General features: G+C 44.2%; 2 protein-coding genes across 4 annotated transcripts in view; one reads left to right on the forward strand and one right to left on the reverse strand.

Moving 5' to 3' along the window:
* The window catches only part of GRK5 (G protein-coupled receptor kinase 5), a 147,389-nt gene extending 137,102 nt beyond the window's left edge, over positions 1-10,287 (forward strand). For all 3 annotated transcript variants that reach the window (XM_021529270.4, XM_085582910.1, XM_031505298.3), the window contains 4 exons: positions 5,182-5,319; positions 7,589-7,726; positions 8,520-8,651; positions 9,466-10,287. In XM_021529270.4, the coding sequence (XP_021384945.1) occupies positions 5,182-5,319; positions 7,589-7,726; positions 8,520-8,651; positions 9,466-9,564 (507 nt within the window). In that variant the 3' untranslated portion in view covers positions 9,565-10,287. The remainder of the gene's footprint in view (positions 1-5,181; positions 5,320-7,588; positions 7,727-8,519; positions 8,652-9,465) is intronic.
* Positions 10,288-19,727: 9,440 nt separating this feature from the next.
* Positions 19,728-22,329, reverse strand: LOC146767084 (uncharacterized). The gene is made up of 2 exons (XM_085582911.1): positions 21,977-22,329; positions 19,728-20,322 (listed from the first exon to the last, which is right to left on the reverse strand). Exons 1-2 carry the CDS (start codon positions 22,190-22,192, stop codon positions 19,843-19,845), a joined length of 696 nt encoding a protein of 231 aa, XP_085439037.1. The 5' UTR covers positions 22,193-22,329; the 3' UTR covers positions 19,728-19,842.
* Positions 22,330-23,124: the final 795 nt, after the last annotated feature.

The following is a 23,124-nucleotide window of genomic DNA, read 5'->3' on the forward strand; positions in this document are numbered from 1 at the left end:
CTGGGCTCTTCTGTCACTCTGTCAGTGCCCTGCTTGTCTGCATTTCCCACAAACTTGTCTTCCCTGGTGCCTTTTATCCCTGCAGCTCCCATTTTACCCTACACGAGGGGTCTCTGATGGGATGGTGTAAAGAAAGAGCCAAACTCCTGGTTTGGTGTTCCTTAACAGGACAGGAAGCAAGAGAAACAAACTGAGGCACAGGAGCAGTTCAGTTCCCTCTGAACTTTAGGAAGCATTTTTCCATGGTGAGGGTAGCCAAACAGTGGAACAGGTTGCCCAGAGAGGTTATGTGTGCAGTCTCCACACTTGGAGATAGCCAAAGCCCAACTGGACAAGGTTTGGAACAACCTGCTCTAGGAAGCCCTGCTTTGAGTAGAGAGATTGGACTAGACCATGTCCAGATGTGGCTTCCAGCCTCAGCTGTTCCATGTTTCTGATCTCCATTCCCTCTGCAAAGTGCCCCCCCCCCCCCCCGCAACCAACTAAAAGATAATGAGTTCTGTTTTCCTTAAAAGCAATTTTTTCCTGTTTCTTACTTACCATCAGGAGCTCTGTCATCATGCAGCTGCTCCTGCCTGCTGCCATCCCTCCTTTCTGCTTTCATCCCATGGAAATCAGCATTATGACACCTTAAACTTTATCAGTGCTATATCTGCTCTTATATAGTAATTGACCATAGTATTGCTTTTCTGTTCTTTAAAAATTGCTTAAAATAATATGTTTACTTCAGTGTCAGGGTTGAACTTTAGCTAGGTGATTCCTTAAACTGCTTGATAACTGGGTCAGTGGACATGGTTTTAACATTCCCCTTGTCTGCTTTCATGAGTGGCGATTTTTTGGTTTCCTTACTCCTATAATTTTAGGACTAACATCTTAGAACTCAGAATTATTTATTGCGTGGTATGATCTGGAGATGAACTTACTGATCACATGAAGATAAAACAGCACCTTGGGGACTTTTGGCTTTTTTTTAGCATCCTCACAACAGTCGTTTCTTTTTGTAAAGGAAGCAAAACAAAGTCATGGAAAAAAGTCTCAGACATTGCAGAGTTTGAATACCCAGTGGGCATCAAATGAGTGAGATTAAAGTATCAGAGAGCTCTTTATATCAAGATCTTGAGGGAACTTTACTGCTCTTACTCAAGACTCTCTTTGAAAGTCCTGTTCTAGTTGTGCTCTGCCCATGAACTCTGTAGACCAAACCCTAAATATCCAGTGTCAGCTGGAGCCCTTTTTACCAGAACACACAGCTCTGCACTTGGCATTAACTTCATGCATGATTGGGTGGCCCAGGCCATCTCCATATTTGAAGCTGTGAATTATGTGCAGGCTCTATTGTAGAATTATATTTAAATTACCTTCAATGGGGTTCCTTGCACTGCTGTCCCAGGAGGGCTTGTCATCATCCTGATGGAGTTGCTTTTGTTCTGCTCTCTATTCATATTAAATAAACCATTTGAAGCTGAATTAAACAAAAATGTAGAGATGACTTATAAAATACTGTTGTTATCTCCATTCTCTTTTCCATGTCAGATTCCCAAATGGGATATATATTTCAGGCTCTTGCATGGATTTACTATTGCAGAGAGCTTCTGGGTCTGCAGGAAATGGTGAAAGACTAATTATTCCTTGGTGAAAGGAAGGATTCTCCCTTCTGGAAAATATTCTAGTCCATGCTATGTCTTGATATCCACAACAGAAGCCAGGAAGAATGTTGGGTTTCACCTGTTGCCCTCTCTATAGCTGGCTGCATCTACAGCTTTTCAAATTCCATTTATTTCTAGCATTTTTCTCCATTGTGACTCTCCTGGGACTCTCAAGAGACTGCAGCTGCTCCCCTGCAGCAGGGCTTTGCAGGAGAATCCTCTCCTTTCTCTGTTCTTTCAGTCCCAGCCTATTCCCAAGTGGCCTGTTCCCTTTTGTGTCTTTCAGCCAGCAGTGGCCAGCCACCCACAACCAACTGCATTCATGCTCCAGAAACTTCCTTCTTGCATCTGAAGTTACTGAATACTCCCTTGTTTGTCATGGAGGAACCCAGGAATCCCCAGGCAGCCTTTTTCTGTCCTCAGCTACCCTTTTCTCTGACCGCACACTCCAAACATCTTACAGCCTGACAAGGGCAAATTCACAGATCAGCTTGGTTTCCCCACTAAGTCCAGATTCCAGACTGCAGAAATGGGAAATAACCCCCTTGTCATCCCTTCAGAGCTGACTTGAGAGCAGAGGCTGTAGAGGTCCACTGTATCATCTCCAAGAAAGTCCAAATCTATCCCTTCCCACCACCACTTGTTCCTCAGCTGTTCCTCAAAGGTCCAAGGTATCATTTCCAAAAGGATATCAGAGCCATGGGTACTAAAAATAGTTTTTCTGCTTTCAGATTCTTCTTTCCAACCATCAGGAAAATCCTATTGACATGAGAATAAAAGATTAAAATAACTTTTGATTTCTTTGCCCAACCAGAATAAAGCAAGCCTGATTCTGACTGGAAATTCCAAAGTGATCATCTTCAAATAGGCTAGAGCATAGGATTAAAAAAAAAAAACCCACAAAAGAAACAAAAACACCTCACAGCAACAATCCTAGTCTCACCATGAGAACTCAAAGTCTAATGAAGTTATTTGAAAGTAAAGCATCCTTCTTTCCTTCCAGCAAGGAAATCAAAGTCCAGAGAAGTGCTCTGAGACAGATATTTTGCAGTGAGCCAGATGGATGTGGTACAGTTCCACGTGAATCTCTCTGCTCAGAGAATGGCAAGGCATACAGATATTTCCTCAAGTCTTTTTACATTTTGGTGATCTGTCAGCTTAGATGTAACCACCTTGGCAGCATCAGAGGCAGAGGAAAGTGTGGGGAGGAAAGGGCTGTTGCTATTTAGAAGCTGAACTTTGCTCCTGTGGCCAGCACCGGTGGCTTTAAACCTGTTCCTCCAACCATTCAGTCCCTGCTATTGCTGCTGCTGCTGCTGCTGCTGGGGCAGAAAGACCTGAGCAGGAAACTCTGATGTCTGCAAACCCCTTCACCACCATTTCTGGCTTGGTTGCTGCTGCTGGAGCTGGAGGGTGGCCCCTGTACCCGTGGGGGACACGGATTGCCAGAGCCATTTGTCACCTCAGGCTGGAAATGAGGCCCCAGCAACACAGAAACAGAACTGAGGTGGCGGTTGGAAGTCAGATAATAAAATCAATGCCCAGATGGTAGAAATGCCCAGTGGTAGCAGAGTGTTCAGAGAAGCCTGAAGAGCTGTGACACTGTAAACCCCTGACAAGGACAAGAAACCCCAGCTCCAGCCAGGCACCAGGGGAAAGAGCACGACGTGACATTAGCAACAAACAATTTCCAAGTTCCCCGCTGGTGAGATGAGGTGGCTGTGCTGGGCTGATGCCTCGCTGGCTGAGGCAGAAGGTGCTGGGGCACACAAACCCTGAGGTGGGCACACAAACCCAGAGCTGGGCACACAAACCCTGAGCTGGGCACACAAACCCAGAGCTGGGCACACAAACCCTGAGCTGGGCACACAAACCCTGAGCTGGGCACACAAACCCAGAGCTGGGCACACAAACCCTGAGCTGGGCACACAAGCCCTGAGCTGGGCACACAAACCCTGAGCTGGGCACACAAACCCAGAGCTGGGCACACAAACCCTGAGCTGGGCACACAAACCCTGAGCTGGGCACACAAACCTTGAGGTGGGCACACAAACCCTGAGCTGGGCACACAAACCCTGAGCTGGGCATGCAAACCCAGAGCTGGGCATGCAAACCCTGAGCTGGGCATGCAAACCCTGAGCTGGGCACACAAACCCTGAGCTGGGCACACAAACCCAGAGCCGGGCACACAATCTCCAGGCAGCCCTGCCCCAGAGAAATCTGCCTGCCTCCCGGTCCTGCTCCTCCTCCAGGGATGCTCCCGAGCACACGGGACTCCTCCCCAGCCTGCCCAAAGCTGTTTGCATCCTGTCAGCGCAGCCGGGACGGTGCCGGGGATGCTCCCGGTGCCTGCCCGTGCTCAGAGCGCCCAACCCAGCCGCTGCCGAGCCCCGGTGGGCTTTGCTGATGCTTTCGGTGCCATTCCCGTGTACAGCCCACCCGGGCAGGGCCGAGCGCTGCTTCTGGGCCGGCAGAGCCGGGGCAGCGGAGCCCCGGGAGCATCCCCCGGCCGGCCCCGCCGCGCTGCCCGCTCCTCTGCTGCCTCCCGGCGGCTCCGCCCGGGCGGCTCAGCATCACCGATGGAGCCGCAGGAAGGTTCCCTAACACCCAGTCTAACACGGACACCTCCCACAGGCTGCTCCAAGCCCTATTCAGCCTGGAGCTGGGCAGCCAGGGATCCAGGGGCAGCCACAGCTTCTCTGGGCAGTCTGTGCTAGGGCCTCATCACTCTCAGAGAATAATTTCTTCCTAAAGAAATGAGGGAAATGTTTAGAAGAATCTAAACCTGCCTAATCTAAACCTTCAGTTTAAAACCATTCCCCCTTGTCTATTTGTGACATGACCGAAGATGCTGAGCTCAGTCGGTGGGCATTGCTCCAGGCAGGACTTGCTGTAGCAGGTAGAGGTTGTGCACTGCCCTTCTCTGAAAACAAACAAGGCAGAACTGAGGATTATTACTGGGCATTGGCTCTGTGGATAGAACTCCCCTTGAGTTCAGCAGGGATTAGCCCATGATGTAAAGGGTTGGTCCAATGTGCCCTGTGATGCACTGTACGTATGAATGTAGTGCAATGGGTGAGGGAAATACTGTTTGGTATTTCTGGTTTTTCCTAAGCACCTGTTCTACTGAGGGAAAATTATTCTTACAAGTGTAAAAAACAAAAAAAGAACTGAGACAAAGCACATGGAACTCATTAATGTAACATCCTTATATGTAAGTAACATGTAAGAAAGTGACACCTTTATATATTACTAGGGTATGACAGATCTCTTGAAAGTGTTCACTGAAAGCAGGCAAAATAAATGGTCTCTATTCTAACTGTAAATACTTCACAGCAGGGGATTTTTTGAGAATTTCACTGGCATGTAGAACAGTGCAGTCCTAATCCATTTAACTTCAGCTTTTAAGTAACAGCAGTTGCAACTCCCCTCTGTACTTCCCTGTGGGCACATTCAAAAGCAAGTGGAGATAAAAATATCTTTGTGGAGCTCTTGCTTTTCTGCCACCCTCACCATTCCCACTGGCACGTTTCAGCTCCTCACCAAAGACGTGAAGCAGCGGCTGGGATGTCAAGGGGAAGGTGCAGCAGAAGTGAAGAGACATCCCTTTTTCAAGAGCATGAATTTCAAGCGGTTAGAAGCAGGAATGCTGGATCCTCCCTTTGTGCCTGATGTAAGTACCATAGCGAGAACCCCCAGTGGCCTCTTTTAAGAGGTTTGTTTCTAAAATAGCTGCTCTCTCTCAGGGCTGCCATCGCTCTCTGCATGGCTAGCTACCCCAGGAAGGTGTGATAAGTGGTGGGGCTGGAGTGGGGAGGCTGGGAGGAAGAGGAGAGAGGGTTCTGTGGGCATGTGGATGCAGGCTGGTAATTTGGGGCTTGTTCCATTCCCACTCCTTTTACCACAGCGTTCCTGCACGACACTGGAGGCACTGGGGACTCACTGTGAAAATAAGTGTGCTCAGAACCAGGTGGTGCTTGGGGCAATCAGCAGTGAAAGCCAAATGTTTGCATGCAGGTTTATAGAGGTGAAACCAGAAATACAAAGTCCATGGCTCTGTGGAACTGGAGCATCATGAGAACAGTAGTTTGCAACAGAGAGTCTGAGTCAGGCTCAGCTATCAAGTGTCACCTCAAGCAGAGAAGGTGACTTGCACCTGAGAGAGCATTTGGAGCTTTTTGGTGTTCATGGGGCACAGAACCCAACACTGGGTCCTTACTCAGGTTTACACACCAGGCTCACACATTCTGAAAGGTTTCATTGCATTGGCAACGACAAAACTTTTTCCACCCTTTTGTGGTATCGGTTTCTAGCCCAGTGTGCAGAGTTATCTGATTATTTCCCTCCTGCAGGGCTCTCTTTCTGGCTGGAGCTTCTATCCATAAAGTCCCCATATGGTTCTGAGTAAACACTGCCATTTTAACATATTAAAGAAAGTAACATCTTGGCAGCTCCCATTCCCGTTGCTGCAGGCTCAACCAAACCAAAGTGGTTTGAGCGCTACAAAAGTTTACTTTAGTTGCTCTGGTTTTGCTTTACATTTTACTATGCAGCCTAGTTATTCCTGCCAATTAGCCTGTGGTGTTACGACCTGCTTTAGTGGGAAGAAATAAGAGACAAGCTACTATTTCTTTCTGATGTAGAAAATTATAAAATTCTGGGGTCAAATTTGGGATCCGCCAGACTGCATAAAAACTGTGGCACATAAGGCCTAGAAGGCATCTCTTAGAGACATACTTGCAAAGCAAAGGCACATAAATTTTTATGGCTATTTATTGAGAGCTCAAGACTTGCCCCTAATTTAATTTATTTGGCACTTCATCCATAGATCTCCCAGTCTTTACTGAAGTCATCTGAATCACCCAAAGCTATATAGCCAATGGCAGAATGTCTCTCCATCCTCTTCTACGTTACTCCATCTCCACAAAAATGTTGTGGATTGCAGCTGTCAGGAATGCAGAGGCATACAGCCTTCAGCAAACAGGACTTCTGTCAGGAATTAGGTCAATTGGTTTGGTCACAGTGCCCAGATCCAGATAAATGAAGTGCTGCACTGTTGGACCCCTGGCTGGGCAGTCCTGGTAGCACGGACACACAGCAGGATTCCACACGGGCTGGGGTTCAGCAGGTCAGGCTGGTCCCACAGGCCACCCAAAATTATCCCTGCACACCAAAGGGTGGCTGTGCTGGTGATGGGAGATCTCTGGGCTGCCTGTGATAGGCAACCACTGGTGACTCTTTCTGCTCCCTGGGGCTGCTGCTGGAGTGCGAGCTGAAAGTTCCGTTGCTGCAAAGGGTTTTGTCTCTGTCATCCCAGAAAACTGAATAGTTCAAAAAGGCAAAGCTATTTGTTCCTTTGAAGAAATACAGCCAAGTTAAAAGAGTTAATAGAGGTAATTCTGGGCAGCTTCCAGTGGCTGAGCTATTAATAAAAACAATGGAAAAATGCCAAACCTACTCCGTTTTTTTTAGCAATTAGGATACATTCCTTTAAACTTCCAAGCTGCAAACTCCACAGCTATCTGGGCAGGAGGGCACTTCTATCTGAGGCATCTTTTCAGAGCACTCTCCAGTGTGCCACTCGTAAACATTCCGGTTTTCTGTTCTTCCCTCTCTAAATTAAAAGACTACTGAAGAATTCCATTTTTCTTTTCTGCCTCTTTCTGTCCTTTTCCTCTCACCTCTAAACCAGATGGCACATGGATGACTAAAACCCACTTTGACTGATGCTTTGAGGACTTCAGAATAGGAAGCTTAATGTGCTTAAAGTGAAGTCAGCCTTTGATAATAAACATGCAGGCAGAGCAAGTCTGGAGAAGGAGGATGCAAACACACACTTGTTAGACATTCTCACTTGACTGAATCTGTGAATGAAAGCACATGGTCCGACTCAGAAATATTTTTCTTCTTGTCATTTCTCTTTTTTTTCTCTGCTGACATAGCCCAGAGCAGTGTACTGCAAGGATGTGTTAGACATTGAGCAGTTCTCCACAGTGAAAGGAGTTAACCTGGACCAAACAGATGACGATTTCTATTCCAAGTTTTCCACAGGATCAGTGTCTATTCCATGGCAAAATGAGGTAAGGATATATCATAGCAAAGTTACTGCAATAAACCCCGTAACACAGACAATTTAAGAGGACCTCTATGTTCCAGTAATATATAGCTACTGGACAACTTGCCAGACTCTAATGCTTTCATGAGTTACAAATGGCCTCTTTCAAGATCTGTAATGTACCACAGATGTCAGGTTCAGGTGACTGTATCTGTTGGCTGTGTGTATTTGTGTAAATTGGCAAGGATCCTGCTGTATGTACTTCCTCCTCCTGGATTTCTACAGAGGTGTTTCGACAGCCCTCAGCTGTGGTTCAGCTGGAAATCCCTAAGGGAAGGATCCTCCACTGGTGCCCCTGCTCTCACCCAGTGTCTGCAGTCAGTTAACTCTGGACCCTGAACTCCTCCAGCATTTCCATCTCTTGGTCTTTGTTTCTGTTTGGTATCAAACCACAACCAACAGTGGATTTCAGAATCCAGCTCTGCATCAAACAGCAGATCCACTTGGGCAGAAGGTGCTAATAACTGGGTTTTTGTAAGTGTGCCAGTCTTTGCCTGATATTCTCTACAATGCTAAAGGAAAGAACAGAAAGTCTTGTGGGGCAGCTTCTGACAAGTCTGATGTGCAAACACGCAGAGCAGGCTCAGCCTCTGGCTTTCATACACTCTATTTGCCCTCTACAGACACCAGCAGGAATCCAGCTGTTAGCTCTCCTCACACACTGCTGACTTTGAAGAACCTAGCACTACTGGATTTTTTTTAGTACAGATGAATAATCCCATTTTCTTTTTTCTCTCTCTCTCACTATGTTCCACTAGATGATAGAAACAGAGTGCTTCAAAGAGCTGAATGTATTTGGACCAAATGGTACTATTTCACCAGACCTAAACAAAAGCTACCCCCCAGAGCCACCCAAGAAAGGATTGCTGCAGAGAATATTTAAGCGACAGGTGAGATCTTTTATGAGTAAGACCAGGAAACTCCTGTAGATGCCTGTTTTCACAGCCCTGTTCTGGTGATATTTCTGCTAGGAGAAGGGCAGTGCATCTTAGAGAGGGCTGGCTCTCACATTTGCCTCCATATCCCAGGTTTTTCATCTACCTTGTGTGATTTTTTTGCCACCAGCAGTTCCAGTGTTACTTGTGAGTTGTGTTTCCAGCAGTTGAAAACTTCTTACCCAGCCTGTTTTTCAGTGGTATGATGAAATGCCTTTTGAAACTGTCCTATGGATTTAAGAAGTTCCTTGTGAAAATCCTTTGTTTATGTGTTAAAAAAAAAAAAAGAAAAAAGGAAAAGGCATATTTTGAGGGAGGTAGTTGTGGCAAAAAAACAAGATAATAAAGAAGAGAGCAACCTGGATCAACCATGAGGTGCAGCTTTCATGAGGCACCACGGCACCACTTGCAAATATCAGTAACATTCTTAGACTGGCCTATTTCTGTAGGGTTAAAGCCATACCTGAGCATTGGATTGGCAGGTACCCTCTGTACAAGTCAGATTTAGCAGATGCTGACATTTTGCAGTGAATTGATTTGGCTCCTGGAGCTCAAGTGAGCCTTCTTTGCTTCATTCCAAAAGAACTGCCATGGTTCTGCTGACTTAGGGAGACTACAGGTAGGAAAATGAAGAATATTTTGCATCTGAAGATCTTCGAGCAAGAGTCTTGCAGTCCAGCCTGTACCATAAAATGAACAATGTTGGATTAAAACTAAAACCATAGCATATTATGGAAATCTAATTGTCATTTTCTTCCTCTTCCTACAGCATCAGAACAATTCAAAGAGTTCTCCAAATTCAAAGGCCAATTTAAATCATCACATAAATTCAAATCACGTAAGTTCAAACTCCACTGGAAGCAGCTAGTTCCAGCTCAGTCCTATGAAACAACATGTTGCATCCTTCCACTATAATCTCTGGAGCTTCTGTGGATGAGAGAGCCTCCACCGTTGAGTGAAAAAAAGAAAATCTGGATCTCCCAAAATGGAGATTTTTCTATCCATTCCTTCCAGTGGAGCCTCACATTTTAAGAAGAAATTTCCACTCAGGTCTGTTTTTGGAGGTGGCACTCAAGACTGTGTGAATCAAATTTGTCTCTTTAGAACATTGCAATAGAAATTCAATGAACATGACTACTTGCACGTATTTAAATAGCATCATACTAGAACTGAATTTTGTCTTTATTATTTTTAAAGAAAAGTTTTGTAAATTTCTCTATTGTCTCAGTTTACATTTTGTACATTTGTATTTAAATGAAAGTCAGACTTTGGAGGTGTATATTTTCCAAGCAGCAGCTGTAAAGCCATGTGTTTTAAGACATTTTTTTAAAAGAAACAAAATGTGACTCAAGACTTCCAGAGCCTCAAACGAGAAATCATTCTTTTTAGCAATTCTAGAAAATTCTTCACAAATCACTTTATCAGACGGGGGTTTATTGACATGCATTTTTATGGAACAGTTTATTCTTAATTATTTTACATCTGTATATTTGGTTTACAGCAACACTGCATACATTTCTCCTCTTCATTAGTTTGTAATGTCTCGCATTAAATGCTAAAAGACAAGATTTTGATGCATTCAAAAATGCTACTTGCTATGCTGATGGTTTGTGATGTCTTGGGACCAGCACAGCTGAGATTTGCACTTATGTTGTTGTTCCATCAAAGGCTTTTTAGCTAGAAAGGGAGCCCTGTTTTAAGCTCTTTTCCTTCACGAGTGTTTGTGCTGTTTCTAGCAACAGGCAGAACAAAGCTGAGGGAGAGGTGACCAGGAAAGCAAATATCCATTTCTTTTTCTAGGACTTCAAACCTGCACCTGCTGAAATGAGAGCAAAACTCAAAGTGTTCTCCATGCTGCAGTCAAGAGCCCAGGGTCTTTCCACAGCTGCCCATAACAAAGAGGCAGCAGGAGGGAAGTTCAGCAGTCTGGTTTGTGCCAACCATGAGATTGGTGACAGCTTTGTAGAGCTGAGCCATGGAGGCTCAGAGATCTGAGCTGCTTTTGGGCAGTGGCAGAACCTACAGGCTGTGCCCACACTTAAAATACTTCCATGTGTCATGCAAGCACCCTCTGACACATCCCCTCAGTCAGATCCTCAACTGATAAAATGCCAGTATGAAATAATATTGGCATTAATAATAATATCACCTCCAGCTCCATCATTCTTTGTCCAGGATCCTTTAACCAACGACAAAAACTCTGTCCCCACTAGGATGAACAGGATCATTCAGGATCAGTAGCAGTGCCTCAGGCATCAGAATCAGGCTCTTCTCAAGTATTTCACTCTTATTGTTAAGAACACCAGACCAAAAAATATGGTTACTTCCCTTCCACAGGGATTGGAAAACCTTTGTGCCCACAAACTGCAGCCCAAAGTGTTCTGTAGAGTGTGGTGCTTCCCCATAGTCTTTACAATGTTGGCTAGACTATACTGATTTTTTTTAAACCTTTGGGTCATCAGGTGCATCTGAAAGCCACCTTGATGTGTCTAAAAAAAAATCCTGTTAACCAGTAGTGGAGCTACTGGGTCCAAGGAAGTGACGTTCCAGTGGGAGTGTTAATAGCCAAAATTCATTAGACTGCCATGTGTGTGTTCTGTGAGGCCAGTGCTGAGGGGGGAAAAGGATGAAGGTTAATAGTGGCAAATCCCTGAGTGAGAAACACACAGGAATGACATAGTAAAGCAGCTTGAAGTTGTGAGACAGAGAGACAGAACAGGGACTTGCACAGAGCAGCTGACAGAGAAAAGTCAAGACCGGGAGATGAGGCTTCAGCCATTCTCCCATGGCAGATGGTGGCATTGCAGATCTTACAGAAGATGCAGGATTTTAGAGATGTTGCTAATTTGACATGTGAAGACTAAAATTTTCATTCTTCACTATCTCCCAGTATGAGCAAATCCCTTACTGAAAGCTGGTGAACAAATTGCAAATGTTGATTATAGCTGGTCTTACATCTTTCAGATGCTGCCAGCCTTAACCTGTGGTGGATGGCATTTTAGGCAGAGCAGTGAATGACAGTGTTTGTGCCTTGTCCTGCTCTCCTTTCAGCCAGGACAGTCCTCACCCAGCAGCTCTAGGATTCTGGCAGTGGGGGCTTAGGGACAATGCAAAGTCCTGGAAGGGTGAGAGCATTCATTCTCCCTGGATACCTGCAGGATGTTATGCTAGGGCTGGATATCCTGAATTCTCATGGCATGGAAGAAGGATGCCTGTGGGCACCTGAAGGCATCAAGCCTGGGATGGAGCCCCTCTGAATCCCACCTCCGTGGAGCAGTGAGAGAGTAAGGGGAGAGACACAAAACACCACCAGGAGAGAGATTTCATCCCTTGAGTGTCTCAGTCCTACAAACAGTATTACCACACTGGGGCAGCAGAACTTTTCAGCACCCAGCCCTGGAAGGCTTAAAATCTATGAAAAGTGCTAATGATCAATTCTAGGGATCTGCTTGACACAGTTTGCCTGCAACAACAAAACCTGCAGGATTTATTTTTTATCGCTTCTTACTTTTGTTGGGATTCTTTTTTTAAAAATTTTTTCAGCTTAGCTTGCACTCAAAGCTGGAGTAGGAGCACAGTTCTTGCATTTCCATTGTGTGACCAGGTGCAATTTGGGCCCAGAACTCAGAGTTGAAGCCTTGTCAAGGCAGTGCCCTGCATAGCCAGGCTTCCACAGGCATTTGGCCATTGGCTCCACGGAGTCAAATTTAAAAACCACTGGGAGCTATGGAAGAAAATGTACAGTTTCTTCAAACAGCCTTGAAGAGCATTTGCAATGAGATTTTTAGTATTTTGATTCCAGGTGAATTTTGAGGTGGATTTGCACGTAACAAAGGAGTAGAAAGGAGTAGTTCTGTAATAGCTTTCCAGACTGATTAATTTTCTTTATCTCCTCTTCAGTTACCATCCAAATTCTTTCCAAAGAATGCATATGCTCATATCTGGCTGCTTGTTTTAAATAGATGAGCAAACTTAGCTCTTTTTAAGAATCAGAAATCGTTTCCAATCTGATCTTGAATTATGCAAGCATGACTTTTATTTTTAAATCTTTGTTGAGGAGTCTGATGAACACTAATTAGTTGACAGACTCTCATGAGTCAGGTGTTTGCTATTCATTTTCTACAGTGTCTCAAGGTTCACTTGAGTCTTGTAGCATTTTTCCCCACTGTTGGATATGAGGCTTTTTTAAACAAATGAATAATGAAGGAAAAAAAAATAACAAACTCTTAGATGTGCACTCTTGACCTGGATTATCTAAAAAGAGGTTTTTCACAAGAATGGCCATGACTCAGATGTTGTTTCTGAACAAAAACCTGCTTGTGAAGTGGGGAAAGGTGTGAAGATAATCAAACCAAGCAGGTAGTGCAGATCAAACTGTGTGTTAGGGAGCTGCAGAATTCAATATTGGAGTGTTCACCTGGCCCTGCTGATTAGGGACTCCTGGTTCCTGCCAGCTCAGGGACAAAACAGCTCTCCATAAACACAGCTTGGTACCACCTCAATTTGCAGTCACCCCAGAAACTATGGCTGAGTGCCATCAGCAGTAGGAATCAAACTTGCCTGACCCAGTAAAGCACCAGATTTGGAGACACCGATTCTTAAGGTCATTCACCCAAACTCAGGATCCAGCTTCAATTCTTTGCTGACAGTTCAGATCCAGTTGATCTTTTTCAGCGGCCATGCCTCAACTGGAAAAGCCAACAGGAAATGAACCCTCATAGTGGTAGAAGCACAGGCAGGGTGAGGAAGGCACAGGAGCTGTGAGCTCTGGAGGACAGTGTGTGAAGTCCCATGAGGTGTGACTCTCCAGCAAGGGCGCAGCTGGTACCACACTGCTGTTCTTCCCTGGGGTCATCATGTGCTGGTCAGAGTTTCTTCAGTGACCTGGGTCTGGCCCATGGCCAATGTTGTCCCTCTGAGGGTACAGAGGACAGCTGGATGAGGCAAGTAGGAATCCCTCAGCCAGGTCTGTGCATCCCAGCCTCAGCCAGCAGCTCCCTGCACAGGCTTTTCTGGAAGAGCAATAAATGCACAACCCCACAGCACAGCTGCTGCTCCTCACTGACATCCCTGGAACAGGAATTGGCTCCATTGTCACCAAGATGTTGGTGTTTTCACCCCTGCTCCACGATTAGTTGATCGTTGTTCTGTTCAGTTAATATTTGTCATATTCACTGAAGTTACTCACTGCAGAGGAGAGCATTCATCAGGCATTTCCCATACAATCTTTGGAAAGACTGGATTTTTCTTTGGAAGAACATCCTTTCTGTCTCCTGGCATGTGGATCATCTTCCATCATGTGGAAGCCTGCAGGAGCTCTGGAAGTCCATAATTAAAGGCTCTTCTGCCCAAGGATGGTCTCAGGCTGCAGGGAGGTTCGTTTGGCAGTGAATTTTGGAAGAATCAGTCTGCTCAGTGGCTCCATGGAAATCAGGAGATTCTAGAGTTATTTATCTGCAGCCTTTCATAAATAAGACTTTTAACTTAAAATAATACTAAATATTTAGATTAAGGAGAATAATTACTAACACCCTCACGCTAAACTTAAAAGAAAGTCTGCATCAGTTTAAAACATATCTTCTTTGTGCTGGGCAGGACACACTTCCTTTTATGTCAAATAATATTGGAGTGCTGGCTGGTAATAATTGTCTTTCTTAAATGCAAAAACCAAAAAGATAAAGAAATTGGTTCAGAGAATTTTTAAATGGTTTCCTTTAGGGAAAATAAAAAATTTCATCAAAGAAGGTGAAAGCCAACAATATGCTACAGTATTATGGGCTGACCTCCCCCAAATGTCTCTGTGATAATACAAATACAATCTGCTGCAGTTGGATCAGCTAAGCTGGTGTAATGACAAATGGGCTTTATGAAAGAAGCAATTTTAAACAGATTGCTGCCTATTCATTAACATGAATATTACTGCTGGCACATATGTATTCTCCTTGCTTTATGTACTGGAGCCAGGAGATATGGTTTGTATTCCTCTTCTGACTGTGTTTTTCTTCACTGCCCTGGGCAAACCTCTGTGCAATTTTGTTTTCCCATTCCCAAACATGGAGGGATGCTCTCTGTCTGTCAATGGAAAGCACTTTGGAGTCTGTGCATAAACCAGATCAGTATCAACTCTTCATATTATTATTTAAATGAAATAGGCTTAGTATAGCTGCTCTTTATTTACATGACTAGTGAGACAACTCTCCTAAATTAGGACTCTTTTTATTATTGGTTTGTCTTAGCTCCTTAGAGATACTGAAACAGAACAAACTGCACTTCTGTAAGACATCTCCAGCAGACAAAAAGATGACAGTGCAAATGTTTTAAGCATTAATTTCTTTCCGAAGAGATGGCCAGTAATTGTGGCACTCACATGAACACACTTCCTCTGATTTTAGAATGGAGACAAATAGTTAAGAGGAAGGGAACAAAACAACATTCATTGGTTGAACTTTTTTGGCCAAGCCTTCAGAGGATTCCTGAGGCACCAATCGAGTGAGGTGCTGTGTGAAATCCCAAATGTGGATCTGTGGCAGACTGGGTCTGGAAGCAAAAGAGGAAACGTGTCTGGGGTCAGTGGGCTCCAGTGGGGAACTCCAGGATGTCTGGAGTGGTCCTGTAGAGAAGATTCACTCCCAGAGAAGAAATATCTCAGGTAGTGGCTGGATGGCAAATGTGTTTTCCTTTCTCATCACCCCACATGCAGCTGTTAGATATGTTAATTAGCAAGCTCAAACGAGTTGTTTCATGTGTATTGAATGCGGTCTCCCTTAATTGCATTTCTTTTAAACACTGGACACTCTTCTAAAAGACTGAACATTTTAGCCTTTTGAAGCTGAAAGCTGTAAAAACTTTATTTTGTGTTTCTGAGCAATGTAGATAGACCTAAAGATTTCATGAACTATCATGTGGTTGCCCATATCTGACTAATAATTAAATTGTAAAATTGCAGTTTCATATTAGGGTTAGTCTTTTCACCTGCTTTAAAAATTAAAAATCATATTTGGTATATAAACACACACAGAATATCCTTCTGATTGAATTTCAAGAGCATATCCAGGAGTAAATGTTTTTAAGCACTTCTAATACTGTAGTCTATAAGAGGAGCAGACACTTCTAAAGCAATGTTAAAAGTTGTCTTTCATAACTGAGTCAACAGATCATTTTTGTAATAAATTAAAGCAAGTGTTCTCAATTAGAAGAGCTAGTGGCTGTTGATATTGTACAAAAAAAAGTCATTCTAATAGCCAAAGGGGAGGGGTGGGGAGGGTCTGTTTGGTTTTGTTTCTCTTTCCAGGGAGATCTTTAACATTGTTTGATGAAGCTAGTTTCATTTTGAGATTGTTACTGAAGATAAAGGCTTCTGTGTTCTATGGCTGCTTGGATTCTTCGTACATAATGTCCTAGTAATGTCACAGTGCTGCTGTATTTAGATCAAACCACTGTTTTGATTGGGGTTTTTGGCTTTTTTTTTTTTTTTAATAAATTCCTTAATTTAAATACATGGAAACTATATGTTTTCTTTAATGAGACACCTAATCAAACATAGATTCCTCGGGTCCTTTGGATGCTGAAGCTGGTTGCAGTGGGAGTGGAGTGCAGCCCATTTCCTCCCGGATGCCTTTGTGGCTTCGTGTCCTTTGTGCTCTCTGTCCCACAAACCTGCCTGAGGTTTCACCTCACTTTGTGCAGGTTCTGGTTCTCTTCAGCTTGTTGAGATCTCCTTCCCTCCCCTGCTCCCACCCTCACCTCCCCAGCCTCCCTCTGCACCAGCATTCAACCCAATTTTTGCAGCCTGGGGGGCAAGTTTGGGGAGAAGGTGACAAAATCCCAGCAGGGACACGAAGGCAGAAGGCATCAGCTCTGCTTTAAGTGAAGAGAGCACTGCCTGATTTATGAGGCTCTGCTTAGCCTAAGCTCCAGCAAGACACAGAGAATATATTCAAGGAGGAAAGCAACAACCAACCAAGAGTGCTGAGCAGTTTTCTACACAAGAATGTCTAAAACAGAGATAAAGGGTGGCTGCCAAATCACCAGCAGGAAAGAGATGATGCACTGCTTTTCCTTTAACAGGAGAAAGGAGAACTGTTCAAGGAGGCATAAAGAATATTTTTATGAGACTACTAATGGCAAGCAGTGTCTGCATCAAGTTTCATGGAAGAACATTGAGAAAACAGATTATCTGCATGAAAGAAGCAGCTACATCCAAAAGCTAAACTCAGTAAAACCCAAGGTAATAGACTACATCAATTCAGGTCATGCATATTATCACTTTCCAAACAAACCCAAGCCATTTTTTCACAAGGTTTTACCAATCTGAGAGGCTGTGAGATGAAATTTGATTTACTCTCTTAACAGCTCTTGGTGTTTTGTTATGTTGGGGTTTTTTTTTGGTTTGTTTTTTTTTTTTTCTCTCTGTAACTTCATGTCTTTTCTGTGCAGCAACATCTAGATATGTTCCCTCCAGGGAGATTTAGTCTTCTTAGACTTTTCCACTATCTCTGACATGAGATGTGCAGCTTCTCAGAGGAAAGTCATGACACTATTTTGAAGGAAATCCAATTTAAAAGGCACATCAACTTTTTTAATTCCTCAGGGTGCTTTACAGATGAAAAATACCATAAATGGGCCTGACTGTGAAATTTCAGGTCTATGGGGTCCTTCTAGGGGAGGAAACATTACAAGTTTCTGCCAAGTCAGAGTCTATTTTTTGGGGTTTCGAAATTGTGTTTCACATTTGGTATTCAGTAAAAGTAAAAAATAAAATTTAAATATGGCCTGTTAAAAGCTGATGCTCTGAATTGTCTTGAGTGGAGGAGAGGAACTGCCCAGAGGCTGAGCAGCTTGAATAGCCCATTTACAGATGCTTGGGTAAATCACAGAACCATAGAATCATTAAGGTTGGAAAATATTTCCAAGATCATCAGATCAAACGTTGGACCAAGCACCACCTTGTCCACTAAACCAGAGCATTAATTAATTTCTGGAACATTTTCAGGGACTCCACCACCCTCCCTAGCCAACCCATTGCAATGCCTCACCACTCTTTCAGAGAAGAAAATACCTGGTTTTCTGGTTTATTTTTAATTACAGTTTATTGCTGCTAATTTTTTTCTTAAGGAAGCTTTGTTTTCCTTTGCTGTCAGCAAGTGTCAGTCACACCCTAACAGTGCAAGTCTCCAATACCTCTGTTAATTTAAATGGCAGAGGTCTGCAGAGAGGCTCAGGATGCTCCAGACCGGCTAATCTGGGGTTATTGCAGTGTGACAATCATTAAAATATCAGGAGCAAAAAGGCAGGCAGTTTCCCTTTTCTGAAAAGCGTATGGATCGGAAATTACTTGCAAAACCAAACTTCAAAAGGACACATTCAAGTGTGCAAAGCCACATGTTTAAGAAATGAAAGAATTAAGGTTGCCTGTGTCCCATTAATACTGTTCCTTTCCCCTCATGCACTGTTATTATTATGCCCTCACATAATACCATGTTATTATTGTGCATCCACTCCTAGAGGAGAAACTAACCTCTGGCAAACTCACAATGAAAACCAGATGCATCCCTTCAGTGGCATCTGCTAATATATTAAGTGTTTCAGCTTCCATTTAAATCTTTAAAAATAAAAATAAAAATATTTTCATGCAGGGAAAAATCTCACCTCATTGGCTGCCCCCTCCATTTGCAGCAGGAAGGCAATTGGGATTTCAGAAAAATTCATTTGGTCTAAATATTTAGTGTTTTCTCCCACACACAAAGGACTGAGAGCTCTCAGTAGCCTATCTCCCTTCCCTTAGATTATCTTGATCCCAGAATGGGGGAAAAGATGTGGAATGAGTCTTACATGTTTCCTTTCCCTTTTTTGGGGGGAAAACTCTTGGCAGAGGGATGTGAGAAGTTCCTTAATCTGCCCTCCCCTTTCCTCGTATCTTCAAAGTCTGAAAAACACAAACACCAGGCCAAGAGCTGAGGAGGCAATGCAGAAGAAATATTTCTGCAAGTAGGTGTTGGGAAGAGGGAAAATGTGACCTGCAGAAGGGACAAGACACACCCTGGGGCAAGTTTCAGCAGGGCTGAAGAAAGAGAGGAACAAGGAGGGAATTGAGATGGGAAGGAGTCAGACTGGAAGGGGTTTGGTATAGCCAGGGGCATGGTTTACTTGTTAACTCCCATTAAAACAAGTCTGAAAGCAAAGGGAGAAACATCAATTCAAACCACAACTATAATGAGGAATTTATTGCTGATGATACCACAGGCAGTAATAGATCTTTCTGGAAGCTTAAAGTCATTGCTTCATTTTGGGTCTGGTATTCACTGTGGAATTAAACATTGACATTTCCCATAGTAAAAAGATTCAGCTGCAGCTGACATTTTATACTTACATGACCACGATAAACATTAAAATACAATAAACAATTTGAAGTTCGGATTACATTAGGAATTCCCTATGTGGTTCTTGTATTTACAGAAGGAAAGAGGGAAGGAGCCTTCTTTCATACTTAATTCCATCATTCTAACTTAAATCCAGCATTTTCTCCTCTTAGCCCTTGTGGTGGTTTCTGAATAGAGGAGTTTTGAGTCTGCAAATAAAACCATAATGGCTGATCATATTTAAAAGCAGAGCTTATGTCTGTGTTTGCTTCTTCATGCATCAGACTTGCAGTGATCCACCTCGTGATTACATAGCAATGACTGAAAAACAGTAATTTCTCATCAGCTATTTCCATCTGTGTCCCAAATAAGCCACAGTAAGAACATGAATTAGTTGGGCCACAGTGACATGATAAAAGCAAGGGGCTTAAAACAAGCAAAATAAAAAGGCAGAATACAACAGCCTTTCCTCAGATTAATTAACACAAACTGCACAGCAGGAAACAAGCTATTCCTCTGACACGAATCACTTTTTTTGAAGGCAACTTAGGTATTCTAGTAACACATGCATGTATTTAGAACACTGCTATAAGCTGCACCTATGGCTCAGTCATGCTGATTCTTTCCGGGAAATAATTGAAAACAAATATATGCAATGTTAATCAAGAACAATCCCAAAACAAGCATCTTTCTGCATCAGAGGGGACCGAGCTAAATTAAAATCAGAGTGGTGAAGAACAGGAACAGCTCTTCCAGGGCTGCACGAAAATCTGCAAGCAGCTCCAGTATCACTTCTTCTGCACGAACGCTTCTAGAGGAGCAGCGATGGGAGCTGTCAACAGGTCCAAGAAGTCACCAGTGTAGAGCTTCAGGACGTTCTGGGTTTCCTTTTGAGCCTTGCCCTCCATCCCTGCCCTGCTGGGCTGTTTTGCTGGGCTGCAGGGCTGCTCTCCCTCCGTGCCCACCCCCGGCGCCGGCGAGGGGCTCTGGTTCTTCTCTGCCAAGCCCTTGGCTCTCCTGCTGCTCCTCTTGCTCTCACAGCTGCCCAGCTCCACCAGCCTCTCCTCGAAATACTCCTGCAGGGGTTTGTCCTGGAAGGCTTTCTCCTTTGTTTGGCCTTTCAGGCAGCCTCCTGAGGAGCTCCCCAGGCGATGGGCGAACGAGCCCCTCCTTGGGAACTTACTGAGTTGGGCTGAGGAGTTCTTCCCTCTTGCCAGGTCCTGGAACATTTGGTTGAAGGCAGGATTTCCCAAATAACTTTTTGATAACTGTTTTCAATAGAGGGGGAGGGAGTGGCAGGGTTGGGGGCAGAAGGAAGAAGTAAATCCGAATTAAAATATGTTGGCTAAAATAGAAATAGGATCTAAGCTATAAGGTTCCATAGAATGAACAGCTGTTGGACAATATTTGAGATTCTTAATCCAAATTTCCTGAAGACCAAGTAATTTAGTACCAATCCCTCTCTGGAACAGAAGTCCAGAGACTTTGTGTTTGTGTTGTCCTTTGAAAATCTAACTTTTCAAAAAAAATTCTCACTTGTCTGTATTAACAGAACTTTAGGTTCATTTTTTTCCAAATCCCATTAGTTTGTAGCTGCTGTTTCCCAAGGCAAAACTTAATCCTACTTCTAAGAGATTCATTCCCCCCCCCACCCCTTCTTTAATCCCAGGCAACTGCTGAACTCAGTGTATTTTTACAAGAATTGCAATTTTCGCATTCAATATATTTCTACATCTTAAAACTATGAAGTTTATTATTATTATTATCATAATCAATATGCATATTTTTTTCTCCTCTTGTCCCATTGCAGGATGCCTCTCTCCTTTCTAACCAGCCAAAGCAATACTCAAATTATTTAAATTGCAAAGAAAGACCTGGCCTAGCCCCCATTGACACACTTGGGCGTCTTTAGGTTGATTTCAGGGGAACATCCATGTGATAAGTCCTTTTATTGACTGGCAGATAAAATTTTGGCAGAAACTCAGCATGTAAAAGGTTGCCTTTCCACAGTTTAATGTCCTCTGGGTTTTCAAAGTCCCTGCTCTGCCATTTCCACCTTTCTCACAGGTACTCCAAGGCACCCAGACCTGTCTCAAGCTACCAGGAGCAACAGCTGGTTTCTGTACAGCAAGTTAGGCCAGACCATGGCCTTTTTCTCTGAAAACCTCAGCAGTTTGGCTTGAGAGGAGAACTGGTTTATGTGATATTACTGTTTCTAATCAATAAAAAGAAAGACTATACTGTATGTAGATGACAGCCACAGCAGGGTCAGGGAACATTTTGCAATCATTTATTACGCCTGACAATGCCTTTGGTATATAAAAAAAAAGAAAAAAAAAGCCATCACTCATGCAGTTTTTGACAATCTCTAATTAAGTCTAGATCCTCGTTAAGGGTCCAGCCACAAATCTGGTTTGAGAGCCCAGCAATGTCTCAGTGGGGCACTCCATCAGCAGCCCTGGCACGCTGCCTGCTCGTAATGAATGAGCAACATTGAGCTCAAATGAGAAATAGTGGGTTGGACATGCCATGTAAACTGAAAAGCAATCAAGTTTTTGATCTCCCACTATTCCATCACACTTCATTCTGGAGAGGACCCAGCAAATCTGATGTCCCTGCCTAGAGTGGTTGTACTTCTGGAAGAAGTTAGGTAATTGGACACTTAAACCTGACCAAAGCAGTCTTCCTAACTCAAACTTTAAAAAATGGTTTAAAAACCAAAATCAACCTAAAAATAATAATCAGCTTTTAAAATGTAGCAGAATAAAAGCCTTTCAAGTCAAGTTTTTCTACACCCAACCACAGCTCAGACTTTATTATCATATCAAACATCAGATTCCCAGAATATAAGGGAACTATTCATCCAGCAGAAGAATAGGTAGCAGTCACCATATATTGCAAAGAGAGTTTTGGCATGCAAACCTTGACATCCTGGAAGCCTGGATATTCTGGGATGATGGGCAGGGCACACTTGCTGACACTGGTTGACCACTCTTGTCCCACAGTCCCACGAGAGCACCTGCAGCTCCTGGAGAGAGGGGGCTGCCCCAGCTCAGGTGGATTTTCAGCAATACCCAGCACTTTGGAGTGTTTTATGTAGCAAGTCCTCAGGCACAGCGTCGAGGCAGGTCCTTCCATTCCAGCAGGATGCAGAGGAGGTTGGAAGCAGTGTGTATTCCAGAATAACTCTCTCTCCCAGCTCTCCTCTACTGCATAACCCGGTCCCAGGGTACAACCTGCAGTGCTGGGTGCCAGCAGGAACAGCACAAGCAGCTCCAGCAGCCTCACAGGCAGGGGATGCCTGTGCTGAGCTCTGAGACCCTCCAACCATTAATGCTGCTTTTATCCTCTGAAAACTCTCCTCAGAAGGTCGGCAAGCCTGAACCGAGAACGCAAGGGGCTCAGGTGAGAGGGGAATTTGCAGGGATTAGGGTGTGCCACCGTCATCTCAGCCAGCCTGATGTGGCTGCTGACGTGGCAGCAATTACAGGAGATCAGCAGCCACACGCAGGAGTTGTCACTCAGCCCATTTGGAGCAGGCAGATCCCTGCCCCTGTGACTGACAGGGATTCCTGACACCAAAACACTCAGGGCTTTAGCTCAGCAAGGTGAAAGGTGAATTGAGTCAACACAGTGAACAAACAGTTTAAGAAAGACAGTGGAGGAAGCTGCAATAAGAAATTCCTCCCAAGAAATCCCGTGCCTCTTGGCTTCCTCAGTGTGGCTGGAGATGGGCTACAGCCCTGGAGATCCGAGGAGACCCAAACTGCCTCACTGTGTCAGGAGAGGGATGCTCTGCCTTCAGACAGCCCAGCACCAGTGAGAGTTTGGCAAGAGATGGTGGAAACAGCAGGATTCCTTTCAGCCAAAGCTGAGCAAATGTTCCCAGCAAGGAGCCGTAGCTGCCCTGAGCAGCTTACAGCCCACACATTGCAGAGGGAGGGCAGCCAGGGAGGCAGCTCCACAGTTTGCACTTGGAGGTACCTTGGTGGTATCATCTGCTGGAAGCTGCAACAGGTGACACATCATGAGCTCTGGCAGCACAGGGCTCCTTTTTGTCCCCAGTGACA

This window comes from Lonchura striata, chromosome 6, assembly GCF_050655825.1.
Source record: "Lonchura striata isolate lonStrDom1 chromosome 6, ASM5065582v1, whole genome shotgun sequence".
NCBI lineage: Eukaryota > Metazoa > Chordata > Aves > Passeriformes > Estrildidae > Lonchura > Lonchura striata.

Excerpts from the sequence above, each read along its gene's own strand:
- LOC146767084 (XM_085582911.1), bottom strand. The coding sequence starts at position 22,192 with ATGGAAGGACCTGCCTCGACGCTGTGCCTGAGGACTTGCTACATAAAA. Across the intron at positions 20,323-21,976 it reads CAGGCTTCCAGGATGTCAAG|TTATCAAAAAGTTATTTGGG; the intron begins GTTTGCATGCCA and ends TATTGAAAACAG.